This window comes from Acipenser ruthenus, chromosome 25, assembly GCF_902713425.1.
Source record: "Acipenser ruthenus chromosome 25, fAciRut3.2 maternal haplotype, whole genome shotgun sequence".
Taxonomy (NCBI): Eukaryota; Metazoa; Chordata; class Actinopteri; order Acipenseriformes; family Acipenseridae; genus Acipenser; species Acipenser ruthenus.
Window position 1 is genome coordinate 5,363,508 of NC_081213.1, and position 16,478 is coordinate 5,379,985.

General features: G+C 39.8%; 1 protein-coding gene across 1 annotated transcript; it reads left to right on the forward strand.

Annotated features, from left to right (window-relative positions):
• The first annotated feature begins 6,177 nt into the window (after positions 1-6,177).
• LOC117964025 (TMF-regulated nuclear protein 1-like) lies at positions 6,178-11,575 on the forward strand. Its single transcript, XM_034906218.2, has one exon. The coding sequence runs from the start codon at positions 6,482-6,484 to the stop codon at positions 6,974-6,976; it is 495 nt and encodes a 164-aa protein (XP_034762109.1). The 5' UTR covers positions 6,178-6,481; the 3' UTR covers positions 6,977-11,575.
• The last annotated feature ends 4,903 nt before the right edge of the window (positions 11,576-16,478 follow it).

The window sequence follows — 16,478 nt, forward strand, 5'->3', positions numbered from 1 at the left end:
AGGGGAAAAAAAAACGCCTCGATCAAATCACAATTTAAAGAAAAAATCATCACCTAAGGTTTTAGGTTTTGCATTATTCTACTGGGGGAAAAGTAGTTCCTGGGGGAACTACTTTCCCCACAGTTCTACTTGTGAGGTGTAAGGATATTACATCCAGCATTGAGTGGTAAGGTCTGAGGCAGGTTACTAGGCAGGTTATCAGCTTTTACATTTTCAGGTCATTGACTCTTGAAATATGCAGTACAACACACTGGAAGGTATAGTGCCTGTAAGATATTTAAATATGGTGAATTTACATCACTCTGTCTTGTTCTGATGTAACAGGCAGTACTGCTTAATCAGGGGACATACTGCTGGTGTGTCTTTTTATAGTGTATCCTCTCCCCAGCTTCCTTGAACTCTAGTCTAACAGGAGGCTGAACCCCTTTGTCTAAAAGAAAGTATACTCTAACTCGGCACAGACAGGATCCAGCTTGTAACTCTGTTTACTGGCTTATTTGATCTCTCCTTTAAACAGGGAGCAAGCCTGGATTGCACTTCAATGTAATTTGAAATACTCTCCTGTTTACGAGGATATCGTGAAAAGATCTTTCTGAAATAAGGGAGGGAGAGATTCTCCCAGCCATGTGAAAGCTAGCATTAAAGATGGGTGAAGTACAATTTCAACAGGATTCACTGCACAAATCCCAGGCCATCAGACTGCTTTTATCCATGCAGGCGTCTTTTAAAAATGACAAAAGCTAATCTATGAGTTATATGTAAAGAAATATAAGAAAGTCAACAGATACCTCTCCATTCAATTATTCATAAGATTTTGCAGTGGCTGCCATAGATTCCATCTGCAGTCTACAGTCCATTCTGCAACTGGTCAATGCACAGAGGTCAGTGATCTCCTGTATGTATCACATTTCTGTATAATTACTATTTATAAATGATTTCACCAACCACTGATATTTCCCTGACAGAATATCATATTCACAGTCCCCATATTCTGCCTACAAATATTTTTCTCTGCAGTCTGAGATTTAAAATATGCACAGATCCGTTGGTCCAATTTTTTTTGTTTTATCCTGGTCGGCACCTCTGAGTAATATATTTTAATGGATTTAGGGAAGCTTCTTTACCAGCACTTTTACACAAGCTCTCCCGAGCCCTCGGTGCTGCTGAATCAATCTTCAATAAGTTCAGGCTGAGTAATGCATTATCATTTGGTAAACCTTCAAAGTCCTACATTAATCTCGAACGACCTGCCAGCAGCTGAGCTAGAACTGTGTCCAGTTTAAAGCATCTGTTACAAAACCTTGATTGAGCAGACTGGTGGTGTCGGTTACATAACAACACATGCATTAGTATTCTGAAGGTAGCAGGTATGAGTGGGAGCCTGCTGGGAGATACTGATTTCACTAGCTGTTTGTGTGTGTCTATGATGCCTGCTCAGATCTTCAATGTTTCTGGATTCGAGATACAATAGAAGTGCACCCCCACATATTGAAGAGATTAGATTTTAGGGTTTATCAGATACATATTAAACGACCTCACATATTTCTATAGGGATTCCTATCAGTACAGAATCACTATATCCTGTGGTTAAACCCAGCATCATAAACCCACTCAGCCATTGAGTGAAACTGACACCAGCTCCTACGTTTGGAAATAGGTGTCTGTATTTCTAAATAATAATATCCAGTGTCTGATTGTTTCCAGACACTGTACTGGAACTTCATTCAAAGACACTCAACAAAATAACTATTCCTTTGAAATATTTCAGACCATCATAAATGGTTATATTACGCTGAAATACATGGTCTCTTGGAAATTGGAGTCGGACTTGGAAACTTTATCTGGGCATGGTCTCTATTATCATTACAATTCCTATCGATGCCCAGAGACTCATTTTTATCATTTAAAAAACCCATGGCTAATAATATTCTTGTTAAATAGTCATCATCTTTCTGCTCTGGGTAATTTCAATCAAAAGTCCTTCTGAACTTGTTTTTAATCTCCATATGCGTGACTAAGCCCACATATATTTAAATATACAGCATCAATGCAGTCTGCTCCAGTGTTCTGCCGCAGTTAGTTCACATCCTTTCGATTCTGCTTAGTTGCCAGCTCCAAGCAAATCAAATGAAACGGAAACCTGGTTCAGCAGCATTAAAACTGCATTCTCAGCAGGAATATGCCACCATGACGAAGGCAGCATGCATCCCTCAGCTCCGTCTTCAACGACCTCTCTGAGGATAAGGTATCCCTCCAGGCTGTCCCTGCTCCCTGCAAATAAAGACATACCTTCTATTAGGCATTCCCTCCGAGCCAAGCAATTCACCTTTTGAGAGAAGCACGTTTCATTTTACTACTATAGATTTTACAGAGATTTCAATTGAAAGTTAACCGATTTCATTTTTGTTTGTTTTTTTAATAATCAAATTGGCCCAAGGTACATTAAACATAATAAATGCAACCTAAATAAATAAAGCCTGCACTGAAATCACACCTTAAATCAGTATTTTTAGAGCTTGTGTTTAAAGTTTTGAATTTACTGAATTCTTTATCAATAGTAACACATCGCTAAACTGTAATGCACTGTAATATCTTTAAAACCTGTTAGTGGTGCAATAGGTTGCAGATTTTCAATTTATTCTGACCATCTGAAACATGGGCCGGGGCAGAGGTAAGCAAGCCTTGCCAGATCTGAGTTACATCGAATTACAAAGACGCACAGTAGTCTTGTCCTGTAGGAGTCTGTCAGACTGCATGCAATTTAAGCATGAAGCCCCCTAGGTCCTTATTGGGAAAACCAGGCTACTAAGACTGTGTTTGTAGTTCTGAAATTGGAACGTTTTCCAGTAGGAACACAGGAAGAGAATGGGAAGGGGAAGTATGACCAGTATAGTGTTGTGGCAGGTGAAATAGGAGTCGCTTGAACCAGAGAGAAAGTGAAACCTGAAAAGCAAAAATATCAACAGCAAAACATACCGAAATTTTTAGTAAATAAGAGGTTGGGGGTTTAAAAGTAGACCAGTGTGCTGCGGCCTATGCTTTCTTGAAATTAAAAAAAATATTTGGCATATTTAAGCATCCTAGAATCTTATTTCCATAATGAATACCCGGGGCCTGACCACATTAAGTCTACATTACCTAATGTGCTATATATTTTGTTCCCCCATTCGGGAGGTAACCAAAGCAATGCATACAGTATTAGATACACCAGATCAGATTACTGAGAACAAAAGGTTAATATAGGACGCAGAACTTTAAAGAAATGTAATAAATAAAAGGCAGATGCTGAGGTCAGCAGGAAATGGGGATAATTAGCTGTGCTGCAAACATCAAGGCTGTATTCTGCTAGCTTTATGACATAATGTCCTTTGCACACAACTGCTAAACTACGCTTTTGATTGCTCGTCAGATTAATCGGAGCTGCAGTGATTTCATTTGTTTTGGGACAGCACGAAGAGTCAACAATTGGAAGAATGAAAGCAGGTCACTAATGCAGTAATCCTCTGTGCAGCCGACTCTTTCTAACACCAGATGCATTGTGGTGGTTCAAGTCCGGCTGTAAGAGACCTGAAATCCCCTCAGAATGAAAGTGTGATTCAGTTATTTCTCTAAAGGGGATCTCAGTGGAGCATAACGTATTGTATTTCCACCAGTGTCCGTTTGGGGGGGGGGGGGGGGGGGGGGTCGCTGAATAGCATTATCCATCAATAACAAAATGCTGAGACGGGTAGATAAGTGTTTTGCTAAATACCTATTTTTGTTCAACGTTTTTTATGATATTGAAGATAAAGGGGTGTCCAGGAATAAAAGTGGGGGGCAACATTTCTAATTACAAAATTAGCTTTAATTATGGTTATAATTCCAACAACTTCCTGTCTAACTGTGACCTTCCTAATAAAGGGATGTCCCTACCCTGCCCTCCCCCCCACTGAGTGTAGCCTCAGCCTGTTTCCTAAAGGCATCCTTAAACACCCACTGGGACCATCACACCCCTGTAGGATGTCCATGTCCTCCCAACCCACTGCTAGAATTACGAGCAATCAAGCAAGTGCAAGATTGTATGGGGAAATATGGTAAGCAATGAACCCCAGTAATCTTGTACAGGAGAGTAGTTTGCCGTTGGTTGCACCACAGGGAAAAAGCCCTCCTCTTTCTCCTTTGACTTGCACTCTAAACAAATGAAGCTCGGAATTTGGAATCAAAAGTGCATCATATTTCAAACCGTAAGCTGGCTTTGCATCACGAAAGGAGCAACAACTGAATAACTCATTTCTATTATAATTAGTAAGATAACAGAAACAAACTGTAGTCACATAGTCTCTGAGCCTACGAGAGTATTGGGGAATTAGACAGAAGGGAAGAAGGTGTTTCTAATAAAGCGGCCACACCTTCAGTGCTTATATAATCCATCTTGTGTAGCAGCGTTCTGTTGTAACCCTGGTACAGCTGCCAGGCAATGACTGAAAGTATCCAACGTGTCAGATTAAGCGAATCAAACATTTTGTACCCCAGTTTTCCTAAAGGAGCGAGGCTTAAGCTTTTCAGAGCATTATCATTTAATTACAACACCATAGCCTTTAAATACTAATTGATTTGAAAGCCTGTGAAAGCGTGTGAACTGTGCTCATTGTTCATGGATGTGCTACCTCAGAAAAGGTTTGTCGCAGCCTGTTTTCTATTGCCTGATGTCATGGTTACAGGATTTTTTTTATTTCTTTTTTAATATATTTTGTGATTAATAGTCCAATGCTCTAGCCTGAATTATTGGTCTGCGTTTTACTCTAGCAACAGGGTGGCTGTTGCTTGGCAACAATCTAATCTGTGAAAGGCTGGCACATGCCACCAAAAAGGCTTTTATACTATTAGAGAGGGTCGTCAAGCACATAATAACTTCTAAAACCTACAGTCACTAACTTACTAACATGTTTAAAAATGTTGTTTTCTGTTAATAGTTATTTACCAGTAATATATATATATATATATATATATATATATATATATATATATATATATATATATATATATATATATATATATATATTAACCTACTGTAATTCTATACTAATAAAAAAAATAAACCCTGATCTCATTTGGATGTGTCATATAATCCTGTACAGATGTCACACTTCTCATTCTAAAGTTAGAAGTCATTTCTATGATTTAAAGTAAGTTACATTATTATAAATCACATCATTTTGCCCAGTTTGAGCAGCCACACTGCACAAGGATACACAAGAGATCACCTACACACAACGTATTAACTACATAGGTACTACAAGCCCTCTGTGCCTTGTGGAAGCTGCAGTAACCAAGGCTTGAAGTGATTGTTCTCACTTCTAATCAGTGTTATCACTGACGCCCCTTTTATGTTGAAGATCTCTTAGGTCTGTGCGTGTTTTCTACACACAATGATGCAGATAATTAAAAGACAATGCTCTAGAAGCAAAAGGTTTCGATACTTCCTTCTCAGTTGCACGACATTGCTATTGTTCAGTCATGTGATCAACCACACAGGAAGTGATGAGATACCAGGAAAACTTTTGTCCTGGAAAATTCTGTTTATTATGAATTACTGTAGGAAAAAAAACAGGCAAAGAAACAGAAGATCTTCAACATAGGTAAAGAGGGGACAAGAGATGATGCTGCCAATCAATGAGTGCATTGTTTTGTAATCTATTTGGCGTGCCTAATAATATACATATACATTTTTCTGTAGCAAGTCACCGCTGCATGTCTTTAAATGTAAAAGGGTTGATGACCATGTTTAAATTATTAGTGAATACAATTTTAAAATAACTTGTATGTCTTCCACATTGACGTGGGATTACCTTCCTGTTTTGTTGTTTTCCTATACTCTGCGAGTCACTGCTAGTGTTTGCTCGTGCTACTATTCACTGTGTTTCCACTCCTCTGTTTAACGCGCCTACAGCAAGAATTATGACAACCTCAGGGGCCTGGCTGCCAGAAATTGAGCCAAAGTGCCGGTAATCTCAGCACCTGCTGGCAAACAACAGAGCCCCCCTTGAGACCAGCTAACTGACGTCAGGGCCAGGTTGCTATTGGCAACGCAAGGATGACATAGGAGGCCTGAGAGCTGCGATAGAGAGAGAGGGATAGAGGGAGGAGCAACATACAAATATAAATCATTCAGCATTTTTTTTTACAAGAGAAGGCAGTTTATAACAGCTACTGAGCAGCAGGACTGAAGGTAGAAAGAGAGAGAGGCAGGGCTGAGGCAGAAGGCGACCACTAAGCAGGCATTAGTCTTCAGCAGAACTGCCAATGGCAGTCCAGCTCCTTGAAGCTCAATCCAGCATCTCTTATTAATGAATGGACTGGAGCAGCGAGCAGTGCCTGTGTGTTCTGTTTCCAGAAGACTCCGCTCTGCCAGAGAGAGAGAACAGGGACCGGGGAGAGAAAGAAGTAATAGTGAAAGAGTCCCAACAAGCTTTGTTGAGGTGCCCAGCCAACTGCAGCAACCATGAAGGGCCAGTCTTCTGACCCGGTTCACCCAGAGGCTTCGGGGTTCAAGAGCAAGTCCTCATCCCGGCGGTCCATCTCCCTGGGCGATTTCCGTCGCCTGGGCGACCATGGCAGGGCCGAAGCAACGGGAAGGGTGGCAGGGGCGCCCACAGCCCCCTCGTCCAGGCTGGTGACCCCCAGCTCCAGCATGGAGTTCGAGGCGGCCAGACGGAGGCTGCTGGAGGTGGAGGAGAGGCAGCGGGTCATCCTGGAGATGGAGAGCCGGCTGCAGGAGCTCCACGATGTCTTCGTGCAGTCCGAGCAAGAGGTGGCGGAGCACAGCGAGCTGGTGGAGCGCATCTCTGGTGCTGCCCAACAGGGGGAGCTGTATGCCGCAGAGAACACCCAAACCCTGAAGAAGACCCTGAAATTCAAGAAGCACCGGTCCACAATCGTCTTCGCCTCAATGCTGGGGCTTCGAACCTGCTTGCCTTGGCCAGTCAAACTCAAATAACCCGGGATCAGAGAGCTTCAGGACCGCTCTCGTGGTGGAGGGGTATTCTAGAACAGAAGGTTAGCTAACCAGCCTTCTTTCCACTCCTGGTCTCCACAGGTCAGTTGTGTCTCATCTCCCAGGGACAGATATAATACCTTTCTTCAGCCGCTGCATTCACTCAGTAAGGCTTAATGGTTATGTTGTAAGAAATAAAAAATAAAAGGAGGAGGCTTTGGACTCAAGATCATCTACAGTGCTGAATGTTAAGATAGCCACATTCTATCAATGCGGAGGCAGCAGGTTATGTAAAATTGGAATTGCAGTATGTAACCAGTGAGGCATGAATTCTCTGTACTTTTGAAAACACACTGGTTGCAAGCGATTATTGATGAATACTGCTCAGTAAAGTGACGTACAGTAGTAAAAAAATGTTACTAGTTCTAAGGGCTATGAAGCGGATGTATAATTTGTATTTAACTGGGAGATTTAGTTCTAAGCATAACATGACTGAGAAGCAGTGTCTCTTTTCCAATGGCATTTTTACTTCTGGGATGGGGCACAGATTTGCAATTTGAAGCTTTTGTTAAAATGCTTATGTCATGGTAGGGGTCAGATGCTTCGATGACTATCCTGTCCACTCCGTGAATCACTAAGCTGCACTTCCTTCTGAATGTAATACCGAACCCTCAGAATGTATAAGGATTGCATCGACCGCTTTACCTGCAAGGCAGGGGGATCTGTCCTTGAGTTTCCATCAGCATGTCCTTTCAGTCAGTTTTTTTATACTCAGGGGGTACTGAGGGATATTTTTGGCTTGCTGTGTCCCACATACACGCACCGGTGTCCTTGTTACTGAAATAACTTCCTCTCCTGAGGTCTGTTTGTCCTCATTTTCTAGACTATTCAGTAAAAGGAAATGGGCATAAAGTACACTTCAGAATACAGGTACATTGACTCTCCACGTACTCTTTTTGTGCAATGTACAACCAAATTAAATGATCAGGAAATTTGTTAAATACAAGTTGTTAGTGTATGGAGCTTCATCCTTACAAATAGCCAAATGATGTACTAAGTGTATGTAACAGATATCAAATAAATGGTAACTACAGCGTAGCTGCGAAATCAACCTTAATTCTGCAGTGTATTCAATCAGGGTAGCACTTTATTCAAAGTTTGAGTAAAAACAATGTGATTAAATGGAGTGGACAGTGAAACCTGAAAACATTAACAGTATGACTGTTTGCTCAAGGCAGCCACTTTCATTGGCTAAATCTATAAACTAAATTTAAAAGCTGAGGATCTCTTAGTTCAAGTCACTGTCAAGTTGTACTGCGCCTTGAATAACATTGTAATGAATGTTAATGTTAATTCATCGTATTTAATTGGTTATACAATGATGGCTGCCATCTGGAAGAGAAGTCTCATTGGGGCTCATTAAGTTTAAATATGAATGTGCAGCATGTCCGTTTGCAATCGCAAATAATATCTCTGAAACGCTTGCCTTTACTTGTTATATAATCTCCAGGTTCTGACTGCTGTGCTGCAGGTACCACTGAGTTTTTACTTTGCACACAAAGTGACGTTGCATTGCGATAAAGAAAAAAGAGCCAGATTGAACTGCAGCTTGTTTAATCTTTGAATGCGTTTGTTTTACGAGCTCAAGCTTTGTAATCAACAAGATGGCTAGTTTTAGTATTCGAGGTTCAGGCTAGTCGAATTCAAAACGAAAGTAGAAATATATCAAATTAAAGAATGAAAGATCTTTGACCCTCCTAGTCTCCGCTATGGTGACGTTTTCATTTTTGAATCACAGTTTGCTCTCTCAAACTGCATTGAGCAGGAACCCGCTTGCAGAGGGAGGGGAGGGCAATTATTGGAAAAGCAAGGAGAACAGTTTCCACAGTGGGGTTGGGGAAACAGCTAGGATTACATGTGCTTGTATACAAGAGGGTGGAGGCCCATATTCATTATTTGAAAGGAATTTCTCATATGAGGAGGGGCCATATGGACATACTTGGATTTTACCACTGTGGCAACCAGACAGCTAATATTTTAATATCTCTATATAAAGACATAAACTGTCAATGCTTTCAGCTGTATACTGAAGTGTTTATGCTGTATAGAACTGCACAAATTAGTCACACTGATATCTGGCGCTCCGAAACATTAGGCAACTTGTATTATTAGTTGCTATGCTAATTTGAACGACTCCCAGCTGTTAGAAACGGCAATAGCGATTATTTGAGCTTGTTTAAGAAGCAAACACGATGACAAACCGTTTACTCCATTATGTGGTGTTTGTCTCATACTGTACAGTACATGATAGGAGATATAGCTTTAATATATGTTGCACATACATTGTGATACAGTAAAAACTGTTTTTATGGTAAACTGAACTAAGCTGTCATCTGCTCTCAACCAGCCAGTAAGTGGATGACAGAGGAATCCTAAATAAGCAGTGTGTTATCTTAAAGGGATACTGTATATAATCTACATGTGCCCAATGCTAACTATTCCCTGGAAAATTGCTTCTGACTGACAGTGGGGAAGTGAGGCAGGGAAGCATATTAGTGGCGCACAGTCCTCACCTATGGGTGTTAATATTCTTTGCAGCATCACTTCCCCACAATCAGCCGCAAGGAGTCTTTTCAGAAGTCTGGCTTATTATACAGGTAATGAATGAAATATTAGGCAAATGTAGATGATGAAAAGTATTCCTTTAGCAGCCATCTCTTTGGTGGCCAGTCTGAAAGTTTAAAATTGCATCCTTTCATAATAGCTCTCATAAAGCATAACGTTTGACATATGTATAAGCTATATTGTTTTTTTACATGGGACTGCTTAATAAGTATATTAATATTAAAACAACAAATGACAGGACTGCAATTCCATATCAAGGATCCGGTGAAGACTCTTTCCTCTGTTGAACGATTTATTCAGCTTCCTCAATGAAATAATATATCTGTTGGATTCAAAGTAAAACACCAGTAAATACTTTGTTTCCATTTCCCGAATCCTCGCTCTCAGACAGGTGCTTATGTACAGTTATTCATGCATGCATACAGATTCAGCCAGATACACACACGTTGTTTTAATATATCTCACAATGCTGCATTGCTACTGCTGCTGCCAAGGCATCATGTTTCATTTCTCTTAACAGTAGCACATTTTAGTAGCAAAAGATCATTGAGGATTATTAAAAAGGGACTGTTTTAGGAATGTTTGGTTAAGGACTGTTGTTTAAGCCCATCAACTTAATTAATTAATTTAAAAAAAGTCCTTTAAACTGTCATTAAACTTTTGTGAATCGGGCCCAATGAAGGGATGTTACAATCGCTTATGATCTGTACCCATGAGGTTTAGATAGGAAACCTTATTTTAAGTTCCATATCCTTTTTTTAAAAAAAATGATAACATGTATATAAACTTACTTACATATAATACACTCATACACACATACTGTAGTGGGCTTGTAATGGTGTAGGATTGTAATGCATTTACGAGCACTCAAGTGCACTTCAAAAAGATGATCATCTATGACACTTTTCCCTAAGAGATTTGTGCACACAATTAAAAAGTGGCTAACAAACAACATCAGCCTGAATGCTGAAGCATGCATCATGACAATACTTCAACTATACTAACAAAAAAAAATTATAATAATAATAATAATCACTTGAAAATCCTATTAGCTCCTGGTAGAATATTTTAAAAGTCTGAATACATTTTAAAAACAATTGTTCAGACAAAATATGATTTTAAATCATAAATAGTTTAAATCTGACCAGGGTTGCAGATACTGTAAATGCTGACCAGGCCAGGATCACGTCAATTGGAATTGTTTTACTTGGTTTATTTTGTATTACTGTTTCTATGATTGTTTTAACTGTTTTTTTTTTTATCCTGTCTGAATGATTTGTCTCTTTTTGACGTTGCTTTTCTGATGTTATTTCTTGCCGTCTTCTCTTGCCAGGACCCCTTTGTAATGTAATGTGTATCTCAAGGGTTATATCCTGGTAAAATAAATACATTATGACATTTGAGATACTGTACAGTATGGACTAGATTCTCAAAACTATTTACCGGTACTCCAAATCTTCATTAGCATCTCAAATCACTGAGTTGCTTATTTTTTTATAACTTTATTGGGTGTGTTATTACTTTGAGAAAAAATCTAATTACATTTTGGAGTAAATAGTTTTGGGAATCTAGCCCCATGCCAGAATTGTGCTGCATTAAAAAAAGTCCAAAATACTGTAAAACGTTGCCAGTGAACCCTACTGTAAACCTGTTACACTGATGGTCTGGCTGTACAGGGATGTGGAAACGGTGCAGCTCCTGTAGGTTATAAGCTGGCAAAGAATTGATGTGGAATTTAACACAAACCTGACTGGCTGATTCCTAAATGTACAAACACAAAGGCTGGAGTGGGAGACCATTGCCTTGCTTAAACAGACTGCGCGTCTGTTACCATACGTAACTGTTTCTTTCCTGACGCTGTTTCTCACTGCTCTCACAGCTCTGTACAGCGGCACCCACAACTGAATGTGCACTGTCCTTTGGGAACCGCTAGGTCTGAACCTGAACAAGATGTAAATAAAAGCTATCTGAACCGTCTCAGCAGCAGTTTTGCGTTTTCATTGATGTGACCCTAACACCCACGGCCTCTCACCAGCACAGACTGCCACGTTACGTGACTGTTTTGCATGTTAAGATCTGAACCCAGGCTTCGAGACGTGAAAGGCAGCAAAGGCCAGTGAATCTATTCCTGGGTGTAAAGAGGCACTTGACTTCAGGTGGGCTCAATGGACACACTGTAAAGAACTGTATGTAGGGTGCGATCTTCACAGTTCAAAATAACCAATCCACAAGCTTCTTGCAAGTAAAATAAAGGTTTTTATTTGGAGGTGTTGATCAACGAGCACAAACAATCTCAATGCAACTCTGCAAATGTGACAAAGTCACAGAGATACTTTCCCAATACAACTCTGTAAATATGACAGTTTTAGAGAGTACAAATACATTCTCCTCCACTAGTACCAACAACCAGAGATCAAGCCTTGTACTAGATCTGCTACTTGGGTGGAGAAATGCAAATTAACTTAATTTCAAATATTACTCTTAAAGGGGTAGGCTATACAATAGACAGAGGTTCATTTCAACACGCTGACCTTCAGTTCTGAGCACTGGTGAGTAGTTGCTGCTGTATGGGAACATAATTGGATATTTTAAATGAATAGGAAAAATAATAGACACCTCAAATAAGACAAACATTTTCCTTTAACGTAATGCCACCCAAAATAATTAAAAAACATGTCTTCTTTCAAAACTGCAGACCAATATAGCAAATGGAAGGGCACAATAGGTGTGATTTATGGAATTATTTTGTTAGCTGCAATACCATAACAGCCAGTTTGCCTTGCCAACTTTCAAGTACTATGCAAAAGAGCTACAGATCAGCATCAAATGTGTTTTTTGTTTTTTTCTAAAGGGCATTGTGTCAACTATAAGTTGATCAATTGACTCTCTAATGCCAGTGCAGTGAGCCAGAGATCTGCTGTAGCGTGTTTATAAGCTCCTTCTCAAGGGCTGGCTCTGGTTTCTATAAAAGCTGCTTTACTATGGAAAATGGAAAGGAAGGTAAGGACATCAACCTACTGCACTTATTTCAAACGATCTTCGTGGCAATCAAATACGTTAACAAGGGACAATGTTTGCACAAGGACAGCTGCAATAATACCAGTCATACTGGTTATCAATTACCCTGCTACCAAGTGAGACCAGATTCTCAAGGTATATCTAGAATTGTGACAAGCTCTGTGTCTCTAATTACACTTTAATTACCATGTTATTGCAGTTACCTAATTGCATTATGCAAATACAACTGTATGCACAAATACCAATTAATTACAACTGTAGCTGTCTAAACGTGTAATAACAAACCAGCGTTTCTGTAATTATTATGCTATTATCATTGCCCCGAGATGAATGCTCTGTAATCATTTGATCCTTGTCTTCAGCAGCTCTTTACTCAGTTATACTTGCAACCGAGACTGCTGGACCTATGGGGGGGAAAAAAAAACAGCGTTAATGAGATTTGAAAATGTTTTTTGTTTTTTTTCCTGAATGCAATTTACACACGCTGTTTATCTGAAATGTTCCAGCCAGCGCTTGTGTGAGCGTGCATCGTGTGACACAAAGACATCCATTAAACCGTTAGCAGCGGAGAATTGAAAAGGATCACAGGACTGTTTTTCTGTAAAAGGTTCTAATCTACCATTAAAGATGTCGCTTTAACCCAGCTCAAGAGCACCTTTGAAAACCAAGGGATTTAGTCTCTGTAGTGCTGCTGAGTCACACACTCATTGTAATCCTGTGTGCTGAGAGCAGTGAGGACCTGGGGCTGGGACAGAGGTTGTGTTGTTCCAATGAAACAGCATGTTTCTAGTTTCCAGCTGCTATTATACATGCGGTTGTGTATTTGCAGGGCAGTGGAGACAATGATGGCTGTGACAGACTTTGAGCATGCTGTATGTGTTTGTGAAAACTGCTGTGCACCCATTAGGCCCGAAGGTACCTTCTTTTCTTCTCAAGTCAACAAAATCCAAATTTAATGAGGTGACATCATTGCCTACAGGAGAGCTGTGGAGTCAGGCTGGCTTGCTGCTGAAGCACTCTCACGGCACGAGAGTCTTGTTTCAATCTCCTGCAGAACAGGCTGCTGCTTTGTATTGTGCCCCAGTAGAACAGGCTTGCTCTGTCTTTTTTTCCCCCTCCCCTTTTAAATACTCTTGTTTGCCTTAATTCTATGTAATAATGCAATAAGATGCATGTTTAAATCCCGGCTCACTCACTGACTCACTGTGTGACCCTGAGCAAGTCACTTAACCCCCTTGTGCTCCGTCTTTCCAGTGAGACGTTGTTGTAAGTGATTCTGCGAGAGAGCAAAAGGATCCAAGTCACGGCAAAGGAGTACAGAGTCGACTATCAGGATTGTTTCAGTCTCAATTTTTCCATCTAATCTAATTCATTTGTGACAATCTGTTACTCCCATTTGAAAACTATAAGACATGAAAAGACTTTTATGTGAGATTTTGTCACTGACACGACAGCCACCAGTAGCATCTCTTGATCCTTCAATGACTCAGAATCCAGCAGTCAGATTTCTTGTATCTGATCTAACAAACACAACACAGACTGGACTGTTAATTGGATTGTTTAAACACAGTGCTATGATATCACTAATTAAAGCATTGCTCAAATAGTATTCAAGCCAGGTACATTTAAACCTACCCATCTTTGCAGTCTGTGCTGTGTTTGTTTAATAAGCACATCATTAAGAAATACTACAAAGAAGCCATGTTTCTGAAAGCTCTTTTGAGGGCTCGGGGGTGGTTTAAAGGCACAATTGCTAGGGTTTACAAATTACCCTTGTGTCATTTATTGCATTGGTTCCCGACTCTGTCTGGCCTCTTGTTTAAATCACGTCCTAAAAATGATTTTGGAAAGGTTTTGGCTCACCAAGATTGACAGCAACATGGAAGAATGAGACTGGGAATCTTTACATCACTGATAATCTAATCTCACATTTATACTGTAGGTTAACTGTGATCTCTTATGAATTGGGATGAATGTTCCCAGCTGCTTTTCAGCACAAACAAATCTGGAGTTAAAAAAAAACAAACAAGAATGAATTCCGCTCTCTCGACCAGTAGTAAGATTATTTTTTTATCTCTGCTTTTCAGGACAGTAAATGACTAAAAAGCTTTGTTCTGCAAGCACGGTTACTCAGCGGCACTGCGTGGGTGGAGGTCACTGTAGCGGAATTGAAGAGCCTTGTTTTTAATTGCAGCCAGCTTCATTCCAATATTAAATATTGAAATATAGGGGGCGGTGTGTGTTTTGGTTCATGTTCTATTGGGTTTCATGCTTTTTTGTAATAAATAAAAGGGCATTAAATAATAATCCTAATGCTTTTTAATTGGCAAGATAGAATAATAAACCTTGCTTTCAGTGTAATTGCTTTCTATTGCTGAAACACAGCAGTATCCAGCCTGGTTATGTCAGATTTTGGGATTGGTCAGTATGTGGGCAGGTGTCATGTGATCTACAAGACCTATTTAGGCTGCATGAGTGTAGTGTGCAACTATTCAGCAACAAGCATGGGGCATGATAGTTGGTGCCCAAGCAAACGGGTCACTCCATTAACACAGTTTGGATTATATTTCTTTCTTTTTTTCTTTCTTTCTTTCTTTCTTTCTTTCTTTCATATAATTTTGCCTCTCTGCATGTCTCCCTTTCTAAATATATGACTTCCTTCCCTTCCGGCAGCCTTTACAGACAGTATGGCAGTGAAATGAAGCATGATGCCAAGGGAAAAGGACAGTGCAGCAATAATAGCTGCAGATGAAAAGCTAGCCAGCAGGGGGAGATGTAGATCTACAGCAGATGTCATTGGGAGCACTGCAATTTGCAATATTGTGCAGAGAGAATGGAACACTGTGAAGACACTGGAGCCTACTGGTGCCTTCCAGAGCTCTCTGTGTTCCAGTAGCGACAATACTGTTGATTCCCATCCTGAAACAAGACAAACAAAATCAGCAAAGAGAATGCAGTGTTTAGTATGAAATGATATTTGACAATAACAGCTGATCTATGTTGAATGTATTTTCTTTTTATGACATGTGCTAGCATATGTGTATTTTACTGGCCTTTGCTGAGCGTCTGTCTTTAATGAACATCCATCAGTATTATAGGACAAGATAATTCAGTGCGCCCAGAAATGATGGAAAGAACACAAATGTCAGCAAAGAGCTTTTTTTTTTTATTGATGAAAATTAAATTAGTAAAGAAAAACAATGAGGATAAATTGGAACAATAAAATAGGTTTATTGCACTGGGTGTCAAAGAGAAGGTCTATCTGCCTATATCTTTATGACAATGCAAACATTAGAAAAAAAAAAAAGTCCTGTAGTTAGAATGCAAAATACACATAATAATTATGCAGTTAAATACACTACAATGCATTAAAAAGTTACTGTGTCCAAAACTGTAACAGTATAACAAAATGACACAAGGCTGTTCAAATGAGAAGACAGGGATGCATACACTACTATATACTACTACTAATAATAATAATGTAGTTATAATATTAATAGTAATAATGTGCTGGAGCAAGAGTTAGTAGACTGTGCTGCTTGTATAATGAGAATTGTGGAATGAAAGTTCTGGTGTAAAGGCATTGTGAACGACCAGGCTAGTTCTCCTGACTGGAAAGTCACACTCACACAAAAGAGTTTAAACACAGGGAGGAGTGCACCTTTGTATTTCTCTAAACAAAAATAAAGCCTTGAGTCTAAAAGCTCTTGAACCTGACAGGCAGACTGACAGCACCTTTTTTTCTGACAGCCATTTTCCTTTCCTTTCTCTGGGCTTTCTAAAGCCTCTAATATGAGTTAAATACACAGTAATCTCTTAACTGACCGGCCAAAACAGGGCCTCAGTTTACTCCATTCCAGTC

What these genes read in the sequence shown, in the direction of transcription:
- LOC117964025 (XM_034906218.2), top strand. Translation starts at nt 6,482, where the DNA reads ATGAAGGGCCAGTCTTCTGACCCGGTTCACCCAGAGGCTTCGGGGTTC.